Source organism: Podarcis pityusensis, assembly GCF_964106645.2.
Source record: "Podarcis pityusensis genome assembly, chromosome: 13".
NCBI lineage: Eukaryota > Metazoa > Chordata > Lepidosauria > Squamata > Lacertidae > Podarcis > Podarcis pityusensis.
In genome coordinates, this window is record NC_138038.1 from 52,471,733 (window position 1) to 52,489,742 (window position 18,010).

Sequence of the window (18,010 nt, forward strand, 5' to 3'; positions counted from 1 at the left end):
TCATTATAACGGTTTTCCAAAACAAATTTCTCATAAAATTTACTTACCGGTAATCAATTAACGTCTTTCTTTCTCTTCAATTAAAATTTAAACATGTTATTCTATAACATCACATATTTAAATCCTAAGCCTATCTAGAGTTTGCAAGTATTTCTATTTAAATTATCTTAGCATATTTAACTACCGTATTTTTTGCTCTATAAGACTCACTTTTTCCCTCCTAAAAAGTAAGGGGAAATGTGTGTGCGTCTTATGGAGCGAATGCAGGCTGCGCAGCTATCCCAGAAGCCAGAACAGCAAGAGGGATTGCTGCTTTCACTGCGCAGCGATCCCTCTTGCTGTTCTGGCTTCTGAGATTCAGAATATTTTTTTTCTTGTTTTCCTCCTCCAAAAACTAGGTGCGTCTTATGGTCTGGTGCATCTTATAGAGCGAAAAATACGGTACATAGTCTTTGAATTTCCTCCATTCCTCCTGGTACTCCTCCTCCTTCTGGTCGCAGACTCTTCCCGTCAGGTCGGCTAGCTCCGAAAAGTCCATCATCTTTATCTGCTATTCCTCCATTGTTGGGACTTCTTGTGTTTTCCAATTCTTGGCTAACAAAATTCTAGCTGCAATTGTGGCATACAAAAACAATCTGACATCTTTCTTGGGCAATTCCAAACCTGTTATTCCAAGAAGAAAGGCTTCTGGTTTCTTAATAAATGTATATTTCAACATTTTTTCCAATTCATTATAAATCTTCTCCCAGCGGGCTTCTCGCTGCATTTTGAAGTCATGGAATCCTAGAATGGTAGAGTTGGAAGGGGGTCCCAGGGTCATCTAGTCTAACCCCGCCCCCCACAACACAGGAATTGCAGCTGGAGAGTCCCTGACAGACAGCCGTCTGAGGCTCTGCTGACCACCGCCTTCCGTGGTCGGAGAACAAGCTGTGGGGTCGGAATGGGGACCCTGAGGGTCATCCAGCTCAACCCGCCTCTGGAGGGAGTCCGTTCCACTGCTGGACAGCTCTTACCGTCAGAAAGCTCTCCCTGAAGTTTTGTCAGGGTCTAGGGATGCGGGTGGCGCTGTGGGTTAAACCACAGAGCCTAGGACTTGCCGATCAGAAGGTCGGCTGTTCGAACCCCCACGATGGGGTGAGCTCCCGTTGCTTGGTCCCTGCTCCTGCCAACCTAGCAATTCGAAAGCACGAAGTGCAAGTAGATAAATAGGTACCGCTCCGGGGGGGAAGGTAAAGAAGGAACAGGTAGGGGCCCTGGGGATTTTGCAGGTCTTCCTCCTGCACTACATGTTTGATGTCGGAAAGGAATAAAATCAGAGAGGCTGCCTCTTTTCTGACAGACCCCCCCTAGTGTTGAGATCAGCAAATGGAGGCCTTCTTGAGTCCTGTGACTTGCTGCGGAAGGACAGATAACAGATTTTAATCATCATAATCATCGGGCGGAAATGTTTATGGGATTTACTCCTGCCTACTGTATGTTCAGAGTGGGACACGGGTGGCACTGTGGGTTAAACCACAGAGCCTAGGGCTTGCTGATCAGAAGGTCAGCGGTTCGAATCCCCGTGATGGGGTCAGCTCCCGTTGCTCGGTCCCTGCTCCTGCCAACCTAGCAGTTTGAAAGCACATCAAAGTGCAAGTAGATAAATAGGTACCACTCCGACGGGAAGGTAAACGGCGTTTCCGTGCGCTGCTCTGGTTCGCCAGAAGCGGCTTAGTCATGCTGACCACATGACCTGGAAGCTGTACGCCGGCTCCCTCGACCAGTAAAGCGAGATGAGCGCCTCAACCCCAGAGTCATTCGCGACTGGACCTAATGGTCAGGGGTCCCTTTACCTTTCTCGGGACTTGGATCCACTGGTTCCAGGAGTCCCACCCTCTTGGGTCATGTGTCAGAGATCTCCCTTACAGGGAATCCAACTGAGGCACTGGGGGTCTGGGGTCTGTAAAAGCCCCCACTGAATGAGACATTGGAGTTCTGTTGAAATCCTTGGTTTGTAATAGTTTGCTGTTATTCACAAAAGACACACAGCCCAGACACCAGAGGAGAATGGCATTTTGGGGGCGAGTGAATTTCTGAAGTAGACAACTTATGGGCGTCTGGCCGTGAGTCCGGCTGTGCCAGCTTCCCAAGGGCGACTCCCTTACGTAGACTTGTTATCTGTGTAGGCATAAATCTGAGGCTACAATTCTCCCTTTCCCCATGTAGGCTTGTACAGGGCCGGATTTAGGTTTGATGAGGCCCAAAGCTACTGAAGGTAACGGGGCCCTTTCTATGTCCAGCTGTCCTTCATCAACAACAAATTGTCTCTGTTTTTTGCGTTGAATATATGCCCTATGGTCATTTATGGACCTCATAGGTATCTCAAGCCATTTGCCCATGTTGCCCTGCAATCAGTCCATGCAGAATGTAGGCACCCTATATATAGAAAGGAGCAAACCAGGGATATTTTAGGGAGCAGGCGAGCAGGCGGGGCCCATCACTTACACCCTAGGAGCCTACACAACACAAAGCACTGTTGCTGTAGGTAGGTTTTATTTAATTTGTTTTTTATCTTATATTTTGAAAATGTTGTTGTTGTTGAGTCGTTTAGTCGTGTCCGCCTCTTCGTGGCCCCCTGGACCAGAGCACGCCAGGCACTCCTGTCTTCCACTGCCTCCCACAGTTTGGTCAAACTCATGCTGGTCGCTTCGAGAACACTGTCCAACCATCTCGTCCTCTGTCGTTCCCTTCTCCTTGTGCCCTCCATCTTTCCCAACATCAGGGTCTTTTCCAGGGAGTCTTCTCTTCTCATGAGGTGGCCAAAGTCTTGGAGCCTCAGCTTCAGGATCTGTCCTTCCAGTGAGTACTCAGGGCTGATTTCCTTCCGAATGGAGAGGTTTGATCTTCTTGCAGTCCATGGGACTCTCAAGAGTCTCCTCCAGCACCAGAATTCAAAAGCATCAGTTCCTCGGTGATCAGCCTTCTTTGGAAATGTACATTCAGTTTTTCCCCTTTAATTTTTTTGGGGCCCCCAAGAGAGTGGGGCCCTAAGCTATAGCTTGTTTAGCTTATATGTAAATCCGGCACTGGGCTTGCGTCTAGGTAGTCCTCAGAACTTTAGAAGCGAGGGGCTCTCAAAATGCTGTCATTGTAGCCAATGAGTATTTTTGCAAGCCACCCTCTGAAGAAGTCTGGAGTTGTTTTTTTGGGGGGGACTTTATACGAATTCTTTGTCTGAAAAAACCCCTGTAAAAAGTCCAGGTGGATAACATCTCATGGTTCATCTTTTGGGAAACGTCCCACACTGAATCAGTTGCTTTGTGCAAACCAATAATTTTTTTGGATTTCCTCTCCCCTTTGTCTCCTGTGTCTCATTGGAAAGATCCTCAATAATAATAATAATAATAATAATAATAATAATTTATTATTTATACCCCGCCCATCTGGCTGGGTTTCCCCAGCCACTCTGGGTGGCTTCCAACTGAATATTAAAAACAATACAGCATCAGACATTAATGTGTGTTTAATTCAGGCTTTATCAGCCTGGTACCTCTAAGTCATGGATAGGCAAAGTAAGGCCCGGGGGCCGGATCCGGCCCAATCACCTTCTAAATCCGGCCTCCGGACGCTCCGGGAATCAGCGTGTTTTTACATGAGTAGTATGTGTCCTGTTATTTAAAATGCATCTCTGGGTTATTTGTGGGGCATAGGAATGTGTTCTTTTTTATTTTTTTCAAAATATAGTCCAGCCCCTCACAAGGTCTGAGGGAGAGCGGACTGGCCCCCTGCTGAAAAAGTTTGCTGACCCCTGGTCCAAGTGTCTTGTGCAGTGTGGACTGGGAAAGTGTGATTGAAATCTTTCTATCTATCATCTATCATCTATCATCTGTCTATCTATCTATCTATCTATCTATCTATCTATCTATCTACCTTTTGTGGGGCTACTGTGCCTTCAGTTAAAAGCTCCTTCCCTCCATGCAAGGTTCGATGAGAGCTGTAATTCACAACAACTGAGCTGGAGGTCACCAGGTTGAGAAGCCTAGCTTAACCAATCCTTTAGCACCGTGTTCTGCCTCCTCGCCTGATTCTGACATGCAGGCATCACTGTTCCGTGTCTTTCCAGGAGCCTGGTCTCGTTCTGGAGCCAGAGTCACGATGAGTCAGGACTACCGAGATCTCACAGCTGTGGAGGTGGAGGATGACGACGACGAAATACAGCTCCGAAAAGGTGTGTAGTCCAGACGGGACTTCGAAAAGATGTGTGGGGAACGAGGTCCGCGTAGGTAAAGGCTCGTAAGAAGTCTCCTTCTGGCATGCTTGCGAAGAATCGTAGAATTGTAGAGGTGGAAGGGACCCAGGTCTCTTGGGCTTGCTGATCAGAAGGTCGGTGGTTCGAATCCCCGCGACGGGGCGAACTCCCGTTGCTCTGTCCCAGCTCCTGCCAACCTAGCAGTTCAAAAGCACACCAGTGCAAGTAGATAAATAGGTACCGCTCCGGCGGGAAGGTAAATGGTGTTTCCGTGCGCTCTGGTTTCTATCACTGTGTTCCGTTGCGCCAGAAGCAGTTTAGTCCTGCTGGCCAAATGACCTGGGAAGCTGTCTGAGGACAAACGCCGGTTTCCTCGGCCTGAAAGCGAGATGACCGCCGCAACCCAATAGTTGCCTTTGACTGGACCTAACCGTCCAGGGGTCCTTTACCTGTTTTATATACCTTGTTCGACCTGCTGCAAGACAATACAGTGGTACCTCGGGTTAAGAACTTAATTCGTTCCGGAGGTCTGTTCTTAACCTGAAACTGTTCTTAACCTGAAGCACCACTTTAGCTAATGGGGCCTTCTGCTGCCGCCACACCGCCACAGCCCGATTTCTGTTTTCATTCTGAAGCAAAGTTCTTAACCTGTGGTACTATTTCTGGGTTAGCGGAGTCTGTAACCTGAAGCGTATGTAACCTGAAGCGTCTGTAACCTGAGGTACCACTGTACTAATGGGGTCCTCGCGAGATGGATCAGGATCGTGACAGTTAGCAATGCTATGTTGACTAGTGTCCACTTTTCCAAAAGAGCAAGGACTAATTCGAGATTGATTCCTTCCAAGAAATAAGCACACCATACGGTCAGATCTAACTCCTATTGTAACTCCATAAAACTTAGGTTGACTTTCCACTAGTCCTTTTCTCTGGGATTGGGATTGGGGTTCCTTGGGGCTACTGTGCCTTCAGTTAAAATATTCCTTCCTTCCTTCCTTCCTTCCTTCCTTCCTTCCTTCCTTCCTTCCTCCCTCTGCACCTGCTCTGCCTTTTAGTGCTTCCTGCTCAGTGACACTGGGAAATTAGTCATGACTTGTCATGTGATTAGTCAGCAGTAAAAGAGGCAGAAGCTGTAAGGAGAAAGCCGATAATTAAGATTACAGGGGACCTTGTAATTACTGGGGAGGAAACATTTCAAAGAGTTGTGGAAAAACGCTGCTGGATAAAATGTGCGATATGTTTTAAGTCCACTTCCAGCTTATTGTGGCAAAGTCATGTCTCCGCATTCCTAAAGAGCCTACGGGAATAGCTCTGTGGCCATGTAATTATGGGCTACTTCGGACCATACCGTACTAGGAATTGTAAATCAACAAATCAGTATGGCAAATTCAGCCCACACTTTCCCCTGTCTCATAATCTTTCTGTCTCTGATCCCTGTCACTTCTCTACCTCCTCTTCCTCTCAAACGTTGGCCTGCTTTCCACCCTTCCTTCAGTCACCCTCTTTCTGAGCTTCCCCTCCATCTATGAACTCTGCTCACTCCCTGACCTTCCCTACAAAACTCCTCCTTTCCTTTAGGGCTTCTGTGAAACCATTTCCCCCCGGGTGACAATTTCCCCTTCCCTCAAAGAAGCTGGCCTGCAAACATCCTGACTGTTTTTGCTGCCTGGTTGCTAGGAATGCTCATAAACATCACAGCGTTGCAGCCAAGTGGTGTCAGAAGTGTCAAGCAACGTTGAGAGATAAATTACTGGAGAAGATCTAAAACGCAAGCTGAAGTTGAGGGTGGATTCCTGACCGATATACCTTCTCCTCAGCTTCCCAGAAACGCTCCCCGGGACTATCATGGAGGCAACGAATCTGCCCCAGCCGTCGCCTGGTCCTGATCCTGCTGGGAGTCAGTGCCATCCTCACCATCGCAATCATTGTCTTTGGCGCCAAAGGTGAGTGCTTCAAGGATTGAGGGATGATGTGGGGGAATGACATTAAGAAAATAATAATGAGAAAAGGGCGGGGTGCAGTGGGAGAATATTGAAGATCAAGGGGGTGGGTGGATGTCCAAGGAAGGGATGCGTGTTCAGTGAAAAGGCCTCAGGCAGAGGTTGAGGAGCGCAATGAAGGGTCTGTGTGAACAGCTGGAGTCCTATGCAGACACAGGAAGGGAGAATATGGGGGTGGCAGCTGTGGGGCGCCCCACCTACACCTCCCTCTCTTCTTCCCCCACATGTTGTGACTGCCCTTTGAAGTGGGGCTACCTTTGACGGTGACCCCCCCTGCCCGCGAACTGTCTCGCCACAGTGGTGCATGCTCTAGTTATCTCCCGCTTGGACTACTGCAATGCGCTCTACGTGGGGCTAGCTTTGAAGGTGACCCGGAAACTACAACTAATCCAGAATGCGGCAGCCAGGCTGGTGACTGGGAGCGGCCGCTGAGACCACATAACACCAGTCTTGAAAGACCTCCATTGGCTCCCAGGATGTTTCCGAGCACAATTCAAAGTGTTGGTGCTGACCTTGAAAGCCCTAAATGGCCTCAAAGGCCCAGCAGACCTGAAGGAGCGTCTCCACCCCCGTCGTTCAGCCAGACACTGAGGTCCAGCTCCAAGGGCCTTCTGGCAGTTCCCTCCCAGAGAGAAGTGAGGTTTCAGGGAACCAGGCACAGGGCCTTCTCGGTAGTGGCACCTGCCCTGTGGAATGTTCTGGGTTCCTCTCCTCCCTCCTGCATGTGGGGAGTGGGGACCCTGTTGCAACAGTTTAATAAAGACCAGGCTTACTAGCTGCTTTGCTTCTCAATATTCTCTGGCTGGCCTCTGTTATTTCCTCCTACCGATAGAGAACCTACATAAGGACTCTCTATGGGCTCTTGGAGACCCCATAAGGGACAAAGGAGCAGTTTTTCTTATAACACCGGAATTCGCCAGTTGGCAGAGTGTTGCTGAGCTGATGTCCAGCTTGTGGGCTTCTTCTAAGCCGCACCTGCTGGACCACAGTGAGAACAGGGTGCTGGACTGGACGAACCATTGGCTGGATCCAGCAAACCTCTTACTATGTTATTGCATTCTTACCTCCACCGCAGGCAGTCAACGCAGCTCTCAGCTATCGGGAATACGCGATACGCTCACGGGCCTGAATCAAAGTATTGGTGACGGGATCGTCTCCCTCCAGCAGAAGGGTAAGTAAAGGACGCCTTGCGTACCCTCCAACATTTCTCCGATGGAAATAGGGACGTCCAGAGAAGAATGGCAGGTGAGGCTGATGGGCTATAATATGCTGAAACGGCTAAAAGGACCAGAAGAGTCAGAAATCAGGAAGACCAAAATTTTAATAAGGAATGGGGAGAATTTATAACTTATCTTAAAAACCAGGCTTCCCCAACCTCTGCCCTCCAGATGTTTGGAGACTACAATTCCCAGCATCCCTGACCACTGGTCCTGCTAGCTAGGGATCATGGGAGTTGTAGTCCAAAAACATCTGGAGGGCTGAGGTTGAGGAAGCCTGTTAAAGACCCCTGTAAACAGTTAAAATCACTAGAGTGGTACCTTGGTTCACAAACTTCATCCGTTCCGGAAGTCTGTTCCAAAATGAAGGTGTGCTTTCCCATAGAAAGTAATGCAAAATGGATTAATCCGTTCCAGACTTTTAAAAACACTCCCTAAAACAGCAATTTAACATGAATTTTACTATCTAACGAGACGGTTGATCCATAAAATGAAAGCAATAAACAATGTACTGCACTCACACAATCAATCCATCAATTAGTAGCTGAACTGGGTTCCACACAGTCACAAAAGAAAAAAGAGCCACAAGAACACAAACACAAAATAAATAGCAAAAACAGACAGACCTCAGCATATCACTCAAAACGGAAGCGCGGCACTCAAAACAGAGCATGTTCAGCTTCCGAAAAACAGTTCGCAAACCGGAACACTTACTTCCGGGTTTGCAGTGTTTGGGTTCCAAGTTGTTTGAGTACCAAGGCGTTTCAGAACCAAGGTACCACTGTAGTTGGTTAGGTGAATCAATTAAAAACTTTTAGCAACAACCGGGAATAGCATCCCTGGTTATTTGGGTGACGTGGTTTTTTAAAAATTGAGTGTTGTTGTTTTTTAAGTGTGTGTTAAAAACTGCAGGCAGCAACTGCAGCCTCTCTGAGTCGTGATTCCTGTATTGGAGAATCGCTGCTGCCAGTCTGTGTCAGCAGCACTAAGCTAGGTGGAGCAAGGGTCTCCAATTCGGCATAAGGTGGCTCTTGCAGTATTACACCACAGCCCAAGTCCTCCTGCAATGTTTCTCTCCCACCGAAGCCCCATTTGGCAAAGGTCCCCTACCATGTTAATTAGAAGCTTCCCACTCCTTTTCGCTCCTTTCATCGCTCCCCGTTCAGGGCGATGGCAGTGTTGCCGGAGAATGATGCTGAACGCAGGAGATGCTGCGAACGTATAGAGGGGAATCATAGACATAAAACCCACACAGAAACACATCATTGCTTGTTTTAACACGCTTGTGGGAACAACGCAGAGGCTGTGAAGAAGGAAGGTTAACAGCAGAAAGAATTAGAGGAATCATCGGAAGTGACTATGAAAAGCAGTAGAAGTTTGAGATGATCAGAGCCCTCCAAACTTGAAGCATGGGAAGTCCTATTTTAAAAATTATAATTTGGCAGAATATTCAGATTATTTGATATGTACAGTGGTACCTTGGGTTAAGCACTTAATTCGTTCTGGAGGTCCGTTCTTAACCTGAAACTGTTCTTAACCTGAAGCACCACTTTAGCCTATGGTGCCTCCTGCTGCCGCCGGAGCACGATTTCCGTTCTCATCCTGAAGCAAAGTTCCTAACCCGAGGTACTATTTCTGGGTTAGCGGAGTCTGTAACCTGAAGCGTATGTAACCCGAGGTACCACTGTATATGTATAAGGTGGAATATTTAATGTGATTTGATTGGATTGTTAAAGTGGAAAATTTAATAAAAATGATTTTAAAAAAGGAGAGAATGATGCTGAATGCGCCACGATCAGTCCCCAAGGGCTAAGGCAGGCGACAGGGAAGGCTTTGGCGGGGTGGGGGGGCCGCAAGAGAAGACTCCAGCTCGGACCACGTTGCCACCCAACCCCACTTTGTGCATTGCAGGGACGGACACGGCCGCGAAGATCACACAGCTGGAGGCGAAGGTGAAAAAGCTTACGGAGGAAGCAGAAGCAGGTAAGTTGGGGAGGGAAAACAGGATGCAATTGGCAATACATCCAATTGAAACATATGTTGGAAAGGAAGTTTGGTCCTGACGCTATAGCACCATCGGAAACACCCTTGCTGCTACAAGATTTAATTTCTGCAGCAAAAACAAAAAACTCTACACTTGCACTCTATAAAACCCTTCTCAACAGGAAGAAATGTGATTTAGAATATGATAGACAAAAATGGAGTGGAGAGTTAGGGGTACAGATAACAAATATTATATGGGAGTCGAGTATAAAATCAACAGAAATAGCCTCTATGGATCTAAGACTAAGACTTATTCAGCAGAACATAATATTCAGAGTCCACTGGACTCCAGCAAAACCTTACCAGAAGAAAATAACAAATGCAGACAACTGCTGGAGATGTGGAAGTAAAAATGCGAACTTAGTACATAGGATGATTAACTGCCCGATGATAAGATCATTTTGGTGCGAGGTGAAGATATATATAGCAGGAGTAATAAAAAGAAATTGTTATTTAGGGGAACTGAATTTAATTCTAGATTATATACCGGAAACGTGGGAGATTACAAGGGGTCAAAAAAAATGGATGTACTGTGCCATATTAGAAGCAAAAAAACTTGTTCTGATGAATTGGAAGAGCCGCAAAAAGATCCCATTGAGCACATGGATTGACAATATGGACAGACTAGTTACATACGAACAAATTGCATATCGCTACAAATTAAGAATGGATAAATATGAAGAAATCTGGAAGGAATATTTAAGCAATAAGGCGGACGGTGGTGGGAAATAGGGAGAGGAGAGAGGTGGGGAAATATTGTTTAAAAAGGTGTAGTCTTAGGTATATCAGAACTCAAATCTGAAATGTTAAATTGTGTTATTAGTGTTATTGCGGTTTTTGTTGTACGTGTTTTTTGTGGTTGTTGTTTATATTGAAAAAATGATTAAATAAATTAAAAAAAACCAAAACAGGATGCAATTAAAAAAAAAGTCCACTGAGAACTGGTGCAATTGCTATTTTTCAAGCGGTCCCAAATTGGAGAGGGGAGGTTTCATCTGCACCGGACTTTAGTGTGAATTTGGAGCTGCTTGTGTGGGTCTCCTTTTATTTACCGGTTTCCTCATTCAGCTGCTGCTCCCTTTCTCTCCCCTCCCTCTCTTCTCGCCTTTGCCAGCCAAGACACGACTCCTGTCCCAGATGACAACCTTGCAAAGGAGTTTTAGAGGCATGAATTGCGACTTGCAGAACTTCAAAAACAACCGGACAGGTCAGGAGTGCGGGGAGTCGGGGTCTGGAAAGCAGAGTGCCTGAGTGTTCAAGGCACTTGGGAATGTTCAGGGTGGCAGGAGAGGATATATTGTTTATTCATATCATTCCTAACTTGCACTAGCAAGTTCCTTTACTTGTTTGTTGTTTAGTCGTTTAGTCGTGTCCGCCTCTTTGTGACCCCCTGGACCAGAGCACGCCAGGCACTCCTATCTTCCACTGCCTCCCGCAGTTTGGTCAGACTCATGCTGGTCTCTTCGAGAACACTGTCCCACCATCTCGTCCTCTGTCGTCCCCTTCTCCTTGTGCCCTCCATCTTTCCCAACATCAGGGTCTTTTCCAGGGAGTCTTCTCTTCTCAGGAGGTGGCCAAAGTCTTGGAGCCTCAGCTTCACGATCTGTCCTTCCAGTGAGCACTCAGGGCTGATTTCCTTGAGAATGGAGAGGTTTGTTCTTCTTGCAGTCCATGGGACTCTCCAGAGTCTCCTCCAGCACCAGAATTCAAAAGCATCAAAAGCATCATTTACTTAGCAGAGTTCATTTCCCTTTACAGAGCAGAAAACTTGTTGCAAACTCATGTGAGTTTCTTAAGACAATACGCAATTTCTTAAGACAATACGCTGAAATGCGTTCTAACATTTCCCCTTGAATCCCTCCTAAAAGAATAAAGACACCACAGTCTTATTCATAAGCAATAAAAAGGAAGTTTACTCAAGATCAGGCAGAGCACAGTGTGATCCCTGAAGGCGGGCTTGAGGCCAGCGATGGCCAAACTTGGCCCTCCAGCTATTTTTGGACTACAACTCCCATCATCCCTACCTAGCAGGACCAGAGGTCAGGGATGATGGGATGATTGATTCCTAAGATTTATACATCAATTCATAAGATTAAGGCATCCCTTGTCTGTAAAAACCACACACAAAGCGGTTTACAAAAAAGACGAAAGGGTAATATTGTGACTAAGAAGAATTAACAACAGCAATTTGAGGCTCTTGAAAAGGGATTTCAACATCGAAAAGTCGAAAATAACAGTCGGCTAAAAACAGATGAAAGCTCGCGTGAGTTTTCTAAACAACTGGGTAAGCTAAACATGTATATAGGAAACCCGAACCACGAACCCCCTAACCCTAACCACTACACAACCCTGGTTTGATCCAACGTTAGTCAGAGAAGTCCCACTGAAATCGGTGGACCTCACAAAACAGTGCCCTAAAATATATACCTGGACTTGTTTCGATTAATGTCATAGAATCATAGAGTTGGAAGAGACCACAAGGGCCATCGAGTCCAACCCCCTGCCAAGCAGGAAACACCATCAGAGCACTCCTGACATATGGTTGTCAAGCCTCTGCTTAAAGACCTCCAAAGAAGGAGACTCCACCACACTCCTTGGCAGCAAATTCCACTGTTGAACAGCTCTTACTGTCAGGAAGTTCTTCCTAATGTTTAGGTGGAATCTTCTTTCTTGTAGTTTGGATCCATTGCTCCGTGTCCGCTTCTCTGGAGCAGCAGAAAACAACCTTTCTCCCTCCTCTATGTGACATCCTTTTATATATTTGAACCTGGCTATCATATCACCACTTAACCTCCTCTTCTCCAGGCTAAACATGCCCAGCTCCCTTAGCCGTTCCTCATAAGGCATCGTTTCCAGGCCTTTGACCATTTTGGTTGCCCTCCTCTGGACACGTTCCAGTTTGTCAGTGTCCTTCTTGAACTGTGGTGTCCAGAACTGGACACAGTACTCCAGGTGAGGTCTGACCAGAGCAGAATACAGTGGCACTATTACTTCCCTTGATCTAGATGCTATACTCCTATTGATGCAGCCCAGAATTGCATTGGCTTTTTTAGCTGCCGCGTCACACTGTTGGCTCATGTCCAGTTTGTGGTCAACCAAGACTCCTAGATCCTTTTCACATGTACTGCTCTCAAGCCAGGTGTCCCCCATCTTGTATTTGTGCCTCTCCTTTTTTTTGCCCAAGTGCAATACTTTACATTTCTCCCTGTTAAAATTCATCTTGTTTGTTTTGGCCCAGTTCTCTAATCTGTCAAGGTCGTTTTGAAGTGTGATCCTGTCCTCTGGGGTGTTAGCAACCCCTCCCAATTTGGTGTCATCTGCAAATTTGATCAGGATGCCCTTGAGTCCATCATCCAAGTCGTTGATAAAGATGCTGAATAAGACCGGGCCCAAGACAGAGCCCTTCTCCAGGATGAAGAGGAGACTTTTGTGGATATTTAAGTTACAATTAGAAAAATCTTAATAATTATTCATAAAGGAAACAGCTTATATGAAGTAAATAAGGAGGCCAGATATAGGATAAAGGAAATCTTTTATTTGGCTGTTTGTATTGTTGTATGTTATGTTCATGTTTAATGAGGGTGGATTTCTGTATGGGGGGGGGGGTTATGTTATGTTGTAAATAAAATTTCCAATAAAAGAAAATTAAAAAATGAAATCAGTGGACCTTGGTTGTTTCATTGGTACTGCTCGGAGTCTGACTAACACTGAATATCCCTCTTTCCTTTCTGTCGCCTGGCCCCCCCCAGAGGCCTGCTGCCCCAAAGGGTGGGACATATTTCGGAAAAGCTGTTACTGGGAGTCCAGACTCGGGAGGCCCTGGGAGGAAGCCAAGGCTGACTGCGAAGCCCGAGACGCTCACCTGGTGATCATCAACTCCTATGAGGAACAGGTAGGGGCCCTGGGGAGTTTGCAGGTCTGCTCCCTGCGCTGTGGGTTTGGTGCTAAAAGGTAAAGGGACCCCTGACCATTAGGCCCAGTCATGGCCGACTCTGGGGTTGCGGCGCTCATCTCGCTTTACTGGCCGAGGGAGCTGGTGTACAGCTTCCGGGGCATGTGGCCAGCAGGACTAAGCCGCTTCTGGCGAACCAGAGCAGCGCACGGAAGCGCCGTTTACCTTCCCGCCGGAGCGGTACCTATTTATCTACTTGCACTTTGACATGCTTTCAAACTGCTAGGTTGGCAGGAGCAGGGACCGAGCAATGGGAGCTCACCCCGTCGCGGGGATTCGAACCACCGACCTTCTTATCGGCAAGTTCTAGGCTCTGTGGTTTAACCCACAGCGCCACCTGCATCCCGGGTTTGGTGGTAGGGGGGGTAAAATGTCGCCTCCGTCCTTGCAGACCTTACCGGGTGCTAAGATCAGCAGTGGAGGCCCTCTTAAAATCACAGAATGGTAAAATTGGAAGGGAACCTGATGGTCATAGTTGTGTGTACAGTCAAACCTTGGTTGTCAAACATAATCTGAAACGACAATCATAATCGACATAATCATAACCGAGGCGTGGCTTCCGATTGATTGCAGGAGCTTCTTGCACTCAAACAGAAGCCGTGTCGGACTTTCGAAAAACATTTGAAAACCAGAGCATTTACTTCCGGTTTTTCGGCGTTTGGGAGCCAAAACATTCAAAAACGAAGGCGTTCGAGAACCGAGGTTTGACTGTATTAGTGATAATAACATACCAAAGAATCCATTCTATTGCAGAACATTGCTTTGCAAAAATGGGCATCTGATGCAAATGTACCAAAAATATTAGGTGAAATCTAATATGCTGGTGAATTTTGCAAATTTTTTGCTGACAAATCCTGCAATTTTCAGTGCAAGTGTGATCTGCAAAAATACATACACTAGGGTAAGGTGTGCATAAGAATGCATATTAAAAGGTAGGTTATCATCACCATAATATTAGGGATTTTTGTTGTTGTTGCAAAAATGTGTCTGTTAGTCACAATGGCATACAAAAAATAACTAGTCTAGCAGGACAAATTTGCCCTAAAATCCTGACGGAATTTCATAGTTGCTGCTGTTGTTTTTAATTGCAAAATGTTGAGAACTGGGTTTAAGATTTAAAAAATGAGAAACAGAGCTGACCAATCCTAGTGCTACCTCTCTTTGCATTTTCTACTTTTTGTGTTTTTTTTCTCACGCCAGCGATTTGTGGCCGTCCGTGTGCACCCCCAGTATACGTGGATCGGCTTGAGTGATGCTTCAGGGAGCTGGAAGTGGGTGGACGGAACGCCCTACACCGTTCGCCGATCGTAAGTTCGCAGACGGCAGTGCGGCCAGCCCATAATGCAATGTGGGGTTTCGGCCACATTCACACCATAAATTCAAGGCCCTGTGATACAACTTTAAAGAGCCTGGCTTCCCCCAGAGGATTCTGGGAGCTGTGGCTTGTTAAGGGCGCTGAGAGATGTGAGCAAAGACACCTATTTCCCCCCCACAGAGCCCCCTAAGATGCCAATTCCTTTTTTAAAAAATATAATTTTTATTAAATTTTCACTTTAAACAGTAATTTCAAATATTCGTCTACAACTCTCATTCCCTGCTGAGTTTATGACTTCCCTCCATCTCACCAACAAGATTTCCCTTTTCAAATCTATATCTCACAGTTGAATCTTATATTATAAAGTCCACGTCATAGGGTTTATTTCAATCCTGCTAGTGTCTTCACACTTCTACAGTTATTATTTATGTAGTCAATGGATTTACTCCAGGCTCTTTGGAATTTTCTATCGTCCTGGTTTCGAACCTTGCAGGTCAGCTTTGCCAATTCCACATAATCCATCATCTTTGTCTGCCACTCCTCCATCGCTGATAATTCCTGCAACTTCCACTTTGGAGCTAATCGAGTTCTCGCCGCAGTTGTTGCGTACATAAATAGTCTCTGATCTACCTTTGCAATTTCCTCTCCCGTCAAGCCCAGCAAAAAAGCTTCCGCTATCATGCCACTTTCAATGGTCATGGCTTCCCCCAAAGGATTCTGGGAGCTTGTTCAGAGCGGTGAGACTTCTGAAGAGATGCCTGTGTTAGGATATTTCCGTTCCACCTTAAAAGGGAGCAGGATGTTTGTGTCACAGCCTGCGTATTTCCTGTTCACAGGATGTTTCTGTTGTGTCTATGATTTCGTTTCTCTCTCTGTGCCAGAGACACTGAAGCAGGCAGTCATGTTTTCTTTGTTCTGATCAACGCTGAATAAACTTGTAAATAATGCTCTCCTGCGTGCATCTTTCGCTGTGCATTATCTGCTGATAGAGCGTGCATCAGCTCTGGAATGTGGCAAGCTATTTCTGGAAGCTCGTGTCGCTAATTGAATGATACTGCGTGTCTACGGGAGATCGATGGACGTCCGGAGGCGGCTTGGGGGCCATGATGGACTTTGTCTCCCTGGCAGTATCCCAACAGCCTGTTCCCCTCATAGAACCACAATTCCCAGAATTCCCTGGGAAGAGGAATTGACTGTTAAACTACTCTGCGCATTGTAGCTCTATAAAGCTCTATGAAGGGAATTGGGGTGAGGAGTGGGTCTGCTGGCAACTCTCAGCCCCCTTAACCAGCCACAGCTCCCAGAATCCTTTGGGGGAAGCCATGGCACCATAGTTGTCAGGAGCTGGCCAGCTGCCAGCTTGAGAAAACTGTACGCAAGAGGCAATTAACGGAGGATTTATTGCTGGGGACCACCTCCTTCTGTGATCTATGTATGATGTTTTGGCGGGCGGTCTTGAGCTACAGGGGAGACAGTTTCAAAGGTCTATATAAGAGCTTGTTCTAGGTTCCTCTCCACCCTCCCTGGGTGGGGTGAGTGGGGACCCTGTTGCAACAATTTAATAAAGATCAGGCTTGCTAGCTGCTTTGCTTCTCAATATTCTCTGGTTGGCCTCTGTTATTTTCTCCTACTGATAGAGAACCTACATGAGGACTCTATATGGGCTCTTGGATACCCCGTAAGGGAAAAAGAAGCAGTTTTTCTTATAACAAGGGCGTGGGGAGGTGGTCATCAAAGTATGTGCTTTAGCCTTGTTATAAGAACCTAACCCCAACACCTGTCCCTCTTGACCTAGAATTCAACCTCTGTGCCCATTCGCTAAGAATCTAAGTGCATTTTTCTTTTTATATAAATTTTTATTAGTTTTTTAACATATCATTTTCAACAGTAATTAAACATACTTTTACATCTTATTCAATTTTTTTTGGCTGCCATCAGTCCTGTCTGAAAATTTTCCAATCTAATCTCTTAGTATGCATTCCTTATCTTCCCTATTACATTTCAAACTCATAACCAATATCACTATCTTTTTCTACTTTACAGATGGGTAGCCGTGTTGGTCTGCCATAGTCGAAGTAAAAAAATTCCTTCCTGTAGCACCTTAAAGACCAACTAAGTTAAGAACTAACTTAGTTGGTCTTTAAGGTGCTACAGGAAGGAATTTTTTTACTTTTTCTACTTTGTAGCACTTCGTATATTTATCCTTACAAAACTTCTTGCAGTCCTACTAGGGTAATTTGTTGGTTACAGTCGCTCTTCAAATAATTCATATACTTCTTCCAATCTTCTGTGAATCTCTGGTCCCGCAGGTTTCAAATCCTTCCTGTCATTTTGCCCAATTCTGCAGAGTCCATTAATTTCGTCTGCCGTTCTTCTTTCATCGGAATTTCTTCTTGCTTCCATTTCTGGGCTAACAATACTCTTGCCGCTGTTGTTGAATATAAGAAAAATAACCTACGTGCATTTTTCACCCTTCCTTTCCGTGCTTGAACCTGGAGGTGTTTGAACGTCATAACCTGCGGTTTCTCTTTTTTGCCTTCCAGGGACTGGGCCCCAGGGCAACCAGATAACTGGTACGGCCACGGACTTGGGGGAGGAGAGGATTGCGCCCACCTCCATCGCGACGGCACCTGGAACGACGACCACTGCTCTCGCAACTATGGCTGGGTCTGCGAGATGGAGGCAGTGGATTAAGGGGGGGGGGAGAGGCTTCCCTTTGACCCCTGGCTCCATGAAACTGAGTTCTCACCAGTTGCTGAAGGATCTAGGGATCCTGGGGCAACGGAAGCAATTTTGCTGCCTTCACCCCTGGGGAGGGTCTTCAGTTTCCTCTCAAACAACCCCTCTTGCCTACTGTGTCCTAAAACATAGCCAGGCATACAAAGCCCTCCGTACCTGACTGCTTTATTTCACATTTTTTTTAACCCAAATTTTAATTTTCTACACTGGCAATAGGCACCCAGAACCTCAGCGCGGAGCCTCGATTCCCCTGTTGTGACTCTGGCTCCAACCATTAACAACACAGCCAGGGCCGGATTGATACCTTTAGAGGCCCCTAAGCACTTAAAAGATTTTGGTGCCCCCACGGATATCTAATTCAGAATGCAAACAAGAATAAACCACAAAATAAAATTTTATTTTTCGAAATGAAACCAAGCCTACAGTAGGGTGGGAAATAATGTTTACTTTTGCATACTTCGACTTTATCTGCATTTGGGAAAAAATTATCCTGCTTTTTCCGATTACAAAGTCCCTGAT

General features: G+C 46.2%; 1 protein-coding gene and 2 long non-coding RNA genes across 5 annotated transcripts in view; 2 read left to right on the forward strand and 1 right to left on the reverse strand.

Moving 5' to 3' along the window:
* Window positions 1–17,904, forward strand: part of LOC308462325 (asialoglycoprotein receptor 1-like) — a 37,767-nt gene extending 19,863 nt beyond the window's left edge. For all 3 annotated transcript variants that reach the window (XM_080979980.1, XM_080979978.1, XM_080979979.1), the window contains 8 exons: window positions 4,103–4,207; window positions 6,043–6,168; window positions 7,301–7,396; window positions 9,354–9,425; window positions 10,600–10,692; window positions 13,235–13,377; window positions 14,638–14,744; window positions 17,296–17,904. In XM_080979980.1, coding sequence (XP_080836106.1) covers window positions 4,135–4,207; window positions 6,043–6,168; window positions 7,301–7,396; window positions 9,354–9,425; window positions 10,600–10,692; window positions 13,235–13,377; window positions 14,638–14,744; window positions 17,296–17,446 — 861 coding nt within the window. In that variant the 5' untranslated portion in view covers window positions 4,103–4,134 and the 3' untranslated portion in view covers window positions 17,447–17,904. The remainder of the gene's footprint in view (window positions 1–4,102; window positions 4,208–6,042; window positions 6,169–7,300; window positions 7,397–9,353; window positions 9,426–10,599; window positions 10,693–13,234; window positions 13,378–14,637; window positions 14,745–17,295) is intronic.
* Window positions 1–18,010, forward strand: part of LOC308462437 — a 45,494-nt gene that overhangs the window by 27,314 nt on the left and 170 nt on the right. The window lies entirely within an intron of this gene.
* On the reverse strand, window positions 7,482–7,983 carry LOC308462435. Its single transcript, XR_013979160.1, has 3 exons — window positions 7,964–7,983; window positions 7,764–7,876; window positions 7,482–7,494 (listed from the first exon to the last, which is right to left on the reverse strand). It is a non-coding gene; the product is annotated as an uncharacterized lncRNA (long non-coding RNA).